This window comes from Cyprinodon variegatus, unplaced genomic scaffold (genome assembly GCF_000732505.1).
Source record: "Cyprinodon variegatus isolate N-32 unplaced genomic scaffold, C_variegatus-1.0 Scaffold579, whole genome shotgun sequence".
Lineage (NCBI taxonomy): Eukaryota > Metazoa > Chordata > Actinopteri > Cyprinodontiformes > Cyprinodontidae > Cyprinodon > Cyprinodon variegatus.
Genome location: NW_015151032.1, coordinates 413,533 through 423,322, shown reverse-complemented (window position 1 = coordinate 423,322; position 9,790 = coordinate 413,533). Strand labels below are relative to the sequence as shown.

At 35.3% G+C, this 9,790-nt stretch overlaps 1 protein-coding gene across 4 annotated transcripts in view; it reads right to left on the bottom strand.

The window, feature by feature from the left end:
• The window catches only part of npnt (nephronectin), a 66,657-nt gene that overhangs the window by 44,402 nt on the left and 12,465 nt on the right, over positions 1-9,790 (bottom strand). For all 4 annotated transcript variants that reach the window (XM_015392219.1, XM_015392220.1, XM_015392221.1 and 1 more), the window contains exon 2: positions 7,778-7,878. In XM_015392219.1, the coding sequence (XP_015247705.1) occupies positions 7,778-7,878 (101 nt within the window). The remainder of the gene's footprint in view (positions 1-7,777; positions 7,879-9,790) is intronic.

Sequence of the window (9,790 nt, the reverse complement as noted above, 5' to 3'; positions counted from 1 at the left end):
ACTCTGTCTACTTTTAAGAATAGGCCAAAAACTGTCAGTTTTTATAAGCTTATAGTTAGAGTAACTCAGGTTATCATGAGCTAACTCTATAGCAATGCTATTATAGGTTTTAACTGCTGGAGGACATACAAATCACTTTTGCATTATTTGTTTGTTCAACCCCTAATGTTTGTGGCCTCTCTGGTTTTCATCACCGTAGTAGCTTTATCATTCTTGGTGGTCTGTTTAGCTGTGATACAATTCTGGAGGTATATGGGCCTGTTTTTTCATGCTTAGTCCTATTACTCTCCTGGATGTAGCTATAGGCTTAATTTTTACTATTACTAACTTTATGTACGGTACAGTGCGCTCTTTCATCCTTTTTGAAATGAAAAATGGCTCAGAGCTCATCTGTTTAGCAGTCTTCCTTAGACAGAGCTACCTTTGGAACTGGTTACCATTATAGTTTCTAACAAAGAAGGTATTTATAGATCAGTACCTCTATGGTCCTTTTTGTTCACCTGCATCTATCCTCTTGAAACTTAGTTGACTTTGGCAGAAGGCCGCTCCATCTGAGCCTGGATCTGCTGGAGGTTTCTTTCTGTTGAGCAGGTGTTTTTTTTTCTCCACAATCCCTGCATGTATACTCGGTGTGAGGGATTGCTGCAGAGTGAATGACAATGCAAACAAATGTCTACTCTTGCCTTATGCTCATCCAGGAGGAGCAAATCCTGCAAAGTTAATGACTTGATGCAATCAAGTAGGTTTCAGATTTATGAAGAAAGCAGATGTACAGTAGCACTTATTAAAGTTGAATACTATACAAGTGAAATATTTAAGTTCAAACATAATGCTTCATTCAACTGGTAACAAATACATGATTATGATATATTTTCCCTCTAATTTAGTCAGTAACAGTGATGCTTTGAAGTACATGCTAAGCTCCCTTTCACTGTATACTTATCCTCCACTGATAGGCATCTCTTTTTAAAAGGGACTTTTATAGCCCAGTAATAATGATACTAAGGAGCAAAGAGAAAGAATCTACTCAGAAAAATCATGATCAAAGAATTAAATCTTGGTTTCAGTTCTCCTCTCACTGCTCGTTGGCTCACATTACCAATTCAAAAGTATTGCTTTAATCCGGACCACAACATCCAGAGAAACAAAGCCTGCCCTCAATCAAACTAAGTCCTGGTCTCCAGGGATTTTCAAAGTCCACCCGAACCTCTGGGGAAATTATAACATCTGCTGTATTTAATATGGAGAATGTGTTCATTCTGTTCTTTCACATAGCAAAGGAAGTTAATGTATTTTTTATCTTTCTGGTGGGCAGGGAAAATTCAAATGAAAAAGTGAAGGTGTAATTAACTCTGACATCAGAAATTTGACAAATAATATAGATATCCTGGCATAGGTACAACAACCAGCTACAATTTATTCTGGATGTCATTCATTTTCTCATTTGGTTTTTATTTCTTTCAATATATTTTGATAAAAGCATCATAAACATTTTACCGCTGAATTCTTACAATGCTAGAATCAACACATTATTTTACAACAAAATGTAAATATTGCAGGTGCAGGGACAAGGGGGGGCACTGTTATTTATTATCATTGAATGCAGAAATAGTATTTCTATGTGTCTCAGCAATTAGCATAGATGGTCACGTAGGTGCATAAGGAAAATACAGAGTGGGAAGATCACTGCGTTTTCCACAAAGCTCCATTATTTCAAAGACCAACTCAAGGCACTGATTTGTCTTTTTCCAGATTATGTAAATATATTGTATTTATCCATAAATACAGGCCATGTAGGGAAAACGGAAAAGGTTTCTTGTTTCTATGAGATGCATAACTGTGATAAAATATGTGTATATTAGGTTGTTAATATGTTTAAAAATTAAGTCCTTCCTTATGCTTCAATTGGGTGGTTTTTTCAGTTGTATTATAATTCTTATATTTGGCAAAACTGCTATGGAAACACTTTTTTTCCCCGCATCACACTAGCCAAAGGACCTGCAGCTGGACAGTGCTGCTTTGTAAAACGTTGAAGAAGATGACTGGAAGTAGTGGAGGGATGATGTCACCCACTAGAGCCGTGGCTGAAATATGTATAGCTACATATCATGTGTTTACATCTAAGTTATCATCTAAACAAAGTATTCATGTGCAAATTTAATAGTATTTGTTATTTAATGGAAACACTACAACACTATTTCACATTCTCAAATTTAGCAGAATATCGATACAGTTTTGAACACATTTGTAATGTAGATGCAGCTTAGCTCTCTTTGTTGCTTTAACTGGAATCAGTTCTTAATCAGTTTATAAAATGAAGAGCAGTGATTGTTTTCTTTTGCTGTGTTTGAACATTTTGGAGAATTGTGAAAGTTTATAAGTTGTTCTTTTCTGACGTGAGTCCCTCTCCAGGTTCAAAGCTGTTACAGGTGGCTAAGTCCTCAGTCAGCCGTCCAATTCAAACTGCAGTAAGACCCACTCCAACCATCTTCCGAATGCAAAATGTATTTTGAAAATAAAAAAGCTGCAACTAGTTTATCCTATCCCAGTTAGAGCAGGAAGTCTTTGTCTAAAATTTATATTTCTGTATTTCTATTTTCCAATTTTGGTTTATGCAAGTTAGTAAAGTTGACAGTTCATAAAAGTTAAATAACTATTGTAATTTATCTTCTTATAGAAAACTAAATGAATCAAACGCTTAAAGACAAAACGCAAAAGATATCCATAAAACTTTCATCATCAGGGGGAACTGAGCTTTCTGACATTATTTGGTTTTGATCATTTTGATTCTGATGTTAACCTGTATAATCATTGTGTTATTAGTTTCATAACTTCTGTATGTTCCTCTACCTGGGTGGGTGGATGAGGATCCCACTTCGATCCTCTCTTAGATTAGAATCTTTTTTTATTAAAACATTTTGTTTTACTTTATTTTAACAAGCTATCCTGCTTTTTTATACTACATGAGTTGGTGTGTAGCCATGAGGTGTTGTAGTTACACAAAGCAGGTCAAAAAGCCCATACTTCATCTATCTATAGAAATAATTACAAATGAACAAAAAAAGTTTAATAATGTTATCTCAACAGTAATACAGCTTCAGCTCTGTGTCACAGAGGTTTAGGTTTCAATAGAAATGGGCTTAAGTGTGCAAATAGTCTAATACTTCATGTGACAAAAAGATGTGATGACATTTAGAAAGAAAAGAGCTTCAACTGTGGCTCATCCTTACTTATAGTCTGTCATAATGTCATGAATGAAGTCTTTGCCAAATCTGAAAGCTCTACGCTCTCCTGCTCTCTCTCTGCCTGATTTCTGTTTCTTTCAATTTCCAGACATTGTTTCCCTAACACAAGAGCAATCATTTCTCAGTGTCTAACCTCTGAACTATTTCCCATTTTTTCCCCTGTTTTTTATTTATTAAACTTTAAGTTCTATCTACGCAATACTCTAATAGCTAAGGAAAAACAAATCGTCACTGATCCATTAAGTTTTTTATTCTTTGAGAAAAGTTGCAGAAAACTAATTCCTGGGTTTTCTGGCTGAAAGCCACAATCCCACTGCTCCAATCGAATCTCTTTCATCTCCACTAAAATCTTCCAGGACCTAAAATCTTTGATGACTGCAACCTCTCAGACACATGCAGGCAAACACACACAGGTCGCTGATTACACTCGCTCTCTTTCCAATACCTTCCAGCTCAGCCGTCTAAAGCTTAAATCAGCACCTTGCTGACTTGATGGAATGCTGATTGTGAGTGAATGGATTTGAGCTGTACCCGGCGAGGAGCATTTGGAAGCATTAAGGAGAGCACTCATCCAGTGATTTCACTCAAAGAGGGAGAAAAGTGATAAGAGCAGAAGATCTGTTTTTAAGCTCCAAATCAACTATGTTCTGCTCAACATTGAACATGTGGGACTCCAGAATAACCAAGAAAACATGCACACATACTTCTGTTTGGCTGCGTGTTGCAGATCGTCTTTAATGCACTTGATTATCCAAGAAATCTCACCTCTTGTGAATCAAAGGTGACATTTCTTAGCTTTCTTGAAAGAAAACAATTTGAGTTTTTTTTTTCCAACCTAGTGATACAGTACATATTAAAATTGGACTTCACTTTCCCTCCAAAAATGAACAGATCTTAATCTTGCCATGTGAGCCAAGGTAAATAATGCATTTTTTTTCTACCATGAATTTTCTGAGCATGAGAAGCTGTGAAGGCAAAGAGCCCAGTGCGTGTCACTGGGAGGTTCTGGGCACTGAGAAGACTGCCTTGAGCCAGCATTACTGTTGGGTCTGGCTCAAACGGTGCAACTTTTGCCATTATATTTTAGCACCGAATTACAATCAAAGATGATTAGATGAGAAACCTGGTCATGTTAAAACAAAAGAAGAAAATCTTCCCCTCACGCTATAAAATAAATGTTGTAATTAAAACAATTTGCTTCATAGGCTGGCTTTACTTGTTGGACTAAGAATAATATAAACATATTTTGCTCTGACAGACCTGAGAATAGATATGAGGGATGCCTCACAGGTTAATGTGACTGAAAGAAACTATGGAGCCATGAAATTAAACACTATTTGTATCCGATATAGTAATAAATCACTCCAAGATCAAGTAAAAAAGCTACCACTGACACTTTATCATAAAAATGTAGCTGCTACACTCAAAAGTTTTAGCATTGTACAGTTGAATCTTTTGCCAAAAAAGGAAAAAATGAAATAAATGTTTAATAAAAAGGGCGGTTTTACAATATAATATAATATAGCAGGAAGATTTCCATCATATGAAGACAAGATAATATTTAAGCATTGGGAAAAAAAGAGAAACAACAGCATGGCTTATAAGTTAAAGAGTGCAGAAATGTATCATGCATTTTTACATGCAAAGATATAGACCATTCAGGCCTTTTCCACAGCAGGAACATAACAACAAGAACTTGTAAATGCTCTGCTCTACCTCACCTCCTGGGTTTCGCAAACTTGATCATTATATGTCACTTAAAACGAGAGGCTACCTTAAAAAAGATGATTGACTTCACTAAGAGAAAGTAATGCATGAAGTAGGGCTTCTCACCTTATTTTTTTGGGTTGAATAAAAAAAAATATAACTATCTGCACTATCTACTTTCATAAGAAGGATTTTACATTAAAAAACCCTCTGCTTTGTGCTTTTTTATGTCTTTAAAGGAGCAACTTGTGTGATGAGTCTAAACCAAGCTTTCACTATAAAACTTGTAAGAAGATACAACTTAGTTTGGACAACTCTATTATATCCAAGTAAAAAAAGCATAGTTAAATCAGCAATACATTAATCATTAACTTTACTCAAAAGTCTCTCAATTTGCCTTCCTTAAAATTTGTGTTTCAATTTCTATTATGGGAAAAAGGGGAGACTGGGGAGGATTGCAAAACCTTTTTTTTATTTTATTTTAAATACTCTGCCTGTACCAACACATTTGTTTATGAATTAAATTATTTACATAATATTGATAATTACCCTTTAACAACTGAATCTGATTATATGGGACACATTTTTCACAAAAGTCTCATAAAAAAGTTTAGAGTTGCAACTGTCCTCCTCCTTGGGACGGTTGCAATATCTCTCATGGACAGTTGCAACATATTATGAATCCATTCAATTTCACAAGTTAACATTTTTGGTTTTGGTTTCAATGAAAAATAATAATAAACAGATATCCCAAAGTGAAGCAAAAAAAAGTTTAGAAACTTTTTCAAAGATGACTTTAATTAAAAATCCCAAATTAACACAGCAAAGACAACTTCTTAATGTAGCCATGACATCCAAAAGGCCAGTTTTAAAATGGAAAAAAGAACTGAATTTTAAGAGCACACATTTTATACTGTATATTCATTAATCATATCTTAGAATGTACTTATTTTCTATATATATACATTCAAATGTAATTATTTAACAAGTCCCTCTCTTCCCCATGGGTTAGACTCACACTTGTGGCAAGTGTAAAAATCACCTCCAGCTGAGCAATCTTTATGTGCTCAGGATTGGAGCCACACTTCCCTGGATTTTGAGTAGCTTTCTGTCAGCAATGAGATAACACCATATGCTAGCTAGACAAAGAAATTTGAGCACAAACTCTGTATCTTAAAAGTCTTCTAGTCTCACCTGGAATTTTGTATGGGCGCAGTATGGGGGGCAAACGCGCACAAAAAATAAGTGCTGATTTGCAGTATAACAGTGACTTTTTTTAGCACAAGGACCTAAAATGCTTTAACATCTGTTAAACACTTTATTTTCGATAAATCTGAAAGACTATCTTAATGTGCCTTCTGTCCTGTTGCTTATGGAGAGAGCCTAACTGAGAATGTGCAGTAATAATGTAATCAATATAGAATGTTTCTGGTTTGAGAAAAAAAAAAGATGTGTTGCAACTGTTTGCAGTCTCCCCTATTCATGAATTAATGCTTTTGTGTTTTACTGCATTTCCTTTCTGTACATAGTTACTGATATGGCTTCTGCATGATTTGCTCGCTATGTTAAGAACCTTGAGAGAAACTACTTTTCTTGTGAATCAAAAATCAAAGTATCATTTTTTATGGAACCATGGCTCTCTTGATAGCAGAAAAACATTTTAAATCCATATTTTACACCTTTTGGAATCATCTAAATTTGATGCAATCTCCTAACATATTTGAAAATCCTAAATGAGCAGCGAGCTAAAACTATTCCTTTGCATTTGTATTTGGCGTTCCTCATAAAAAATAAAAAGCCAGAAATGTTCATGTCCTAATCTAATTTCACAAAACCTATATTCTCTTTAGGCTTCAAAATGAAAAAAAAAGATAAAAAAATAACTGAATGCAAACTTCCTAAAGCATATATGAGGAGTATTAATGGTGATTTTTTTAAAATGTACTCTGTTAAAATTGCTTTCCTAAACTTTACTTAAGCCATGGGATTTTGAGTTGATTCATTCTTTGAGATGGACTCTTTTTACTGACATTTTCTCCACCTTACTAAATCTAAGTCAAACACCTATAGGTTCTAGCCTGCAGCAACTTTTATCCCTGAGAGAGGTAAGCAGTTTTTACTCCTTATTCCAAAAAAACATATTTTTATAGATTGTAAATTATTAATGTCACACAGTGGAAAAGGCATGTTCATTTATATTAATGCCAGCATACTTTGATAAATGTAAACAGCAAAGCAAAAAGAAAATCCAGACATCAAGCCATGCAAAGGAACAATTGTTAGTAAATCATGCAAATGTGGATTCATATATTCCCGCCTTCTTGAGTAACAATGTGTGAAATCAGGGAGTATTTACATTTTATGTAAATGGTAAAAGTAAAAAGCTAAAACACAAGACAAACCTGTGGCAAGGCACAGGGAGCATTAGGGCACATCTTCTGAATCCTCAATACTCTGGTGAATCAAATTCTGTGCATCTCACCAAACCATGGATTTGGTTAACATTAATGGGGCTGTTTTTCTTTTGCCAGTGCTGCGTGAGAATTTTTGTTCAATTCTGACTTATCTTTACAGATCCTGCTTATCTTTAACATCAGCTTCAGAGATGCTGACTTCTTCATTATGCCCATACCCATAAAAATCAACAGACCAGGTGGGGAAAGCTATGAGTTGTGTGTGTTGTCACATGTTCACACATGTGTTCTTCCCTGCAGATTGTTCTTAGTTTAACAGCATCTTTGCCCCCAGCTTGAAACTTTGAAACCCTGTTAGTCCCATTAGCCCCCACCACCAGCAGCAGCAGCAGCAGACATGTTGGCACTCACGCTGGCAGTGACCCCAGGAGCGGCGTGTCCATCCCCAGCAGCAGTCCACCCTGGCCCCGTATCGACACAGGCCATTGGATGATGCCATCTGTCGAGGCCACCTGTAAGTGGAAAACAATCATCTCTCAACAAATCATGAACAGGAGCTGTCTAGCCATTATTCAACTCTCACAAAGATGTTTTCATAAAGGCTACACTATTTCCATGGAAAACTAGAAGAGTTGATCACGATTGTTTGCATTAAATAGAGCTGAAATATGCAGTATTTTACTGAAGCTCTGAATTTAAAACCTTTGATTACAACATTTGAATTATTGTTGCAAAGCTGAAACTTAAGTGTATTGATGGTATTTAATTAACATTATCTAACATTATCCTGTATTTATCTGCATGTGTAACAAAACAAGAAATTTTGACACCACATCCGGTGAAAAACAATGCAGAAATAAAAGCTATAATAAGAGCAAAAACGGGAGGAGGTTGCAGCTCAGTTTATTTCAGTTTAAAAGCCACATTTAAAGGCAACTTTTAAATCAAATCTAAGGAATCTGATTTGAATTTCTAAGAAAGTGTGAGTTTTAAAAATGTTGTTAGTTACCTTATCAAAGAAATCTTAAAAGCAAATGTTTTTAAGCATGCATTGAAATGTAAATAATGAAGGATTTCAGATTTTCTTTGCCCCCTGTAAGCAGATGCTCTAGCACACTGAATCCCGTGTGTCCTGAAAACTTGCCAGGTTCGTTTAAAATTTAGCTGCACCACCAAGACACACATTACTGTAGAGGTCTAGATGATGAGCTATTTTGACTGCCGTAGAAAATTCAATATTTTTCTCTACTGCCCTTTTCATGACAGCTGCGGATATCTTTAATGTCACACAGAGGATGTGACGGAGTTAGTTTTGTATAAAAGTTGGTGATTTCCTATTTCTCCCAGAATTATAACTGCTGGACTTTTTTTATTATTATTATTATTTTGTTACCACAAGCTCTATCCAGCTCTTGGCAGATACGAGTGGATTAGCTTTTTATCTGCAAGAAGAAAGAGAGGAATGATTCCTTTTAAGGACATTGCAGGAAAACCAAGCCAGTATGAGATTTTACTAGAATCATGTATGATATAGAAGAATAAGTGATTCATTTAGACCTTTATTACTACACACATTAGTATGTGTGTGCTTTGCAAAATGTAAAGGAAATAAAAAAAACATATATATATATAACTGATTTAGTACAGTAAAACATTTCCTCATTCACAAAGCACAGAATATTCTTTCTTTTACTGCTATGAGTAAAATTGGGCTTTGCTCAGTATTCAAGGCACATCCCTTGCTGCTATCCATGCCTGTTAGTGTCTCCATGCCAAGATGAGGAAATGCTAATGCTTGCTTGTGCTGCCAATCACCTCAGTATTAACAAAAAAAGCAGATGGATTCTAAGTGAGAGTGGCAGATACAGAAAAAAATGTTTGCCCACTGTCTGGCAAGCAGGAAAGCAGCTAGTCAAACACAGAGGAGAGGAGCGCAAGAAAAAACAAAAGAAGGGAATTAAGGGGATGGAAAGAAAAAGAAAAGAAATATTCAACTGCATGGAGATGAAAAAATGAGATGAGAGAAAAAAAGAAGACAAAAGGCCTCTAACAAAGTCAGAACTGTGAAGACAAGACCGCCCAGTGCTGATTTAATCATGTAAATACTATATTCATACTTTATCCATATTATCAAGAGGATAAAAGACAGGTCCAACACTGCAAAAAAAGGTTTTTGGTTCAGGTGTTATAACTGAAGGTTAATAGTCATGGAATGTTTGAAAAATCTCATATATGCAACCAATCAAAACGGTAATTAAAATGATCTGGCAGATTGAGAGAAGATATATTTTAATACTTTAAAGCCATTCCTGGATAACCTTTATTATCTCATTTGCACTTTTAGTGATCCTCTAATCTTAAGACTTTGGGCCGGATCTATCAAAGGTTTTCGTGTATAAAAACATGAGCTATTTCACTGCGCAC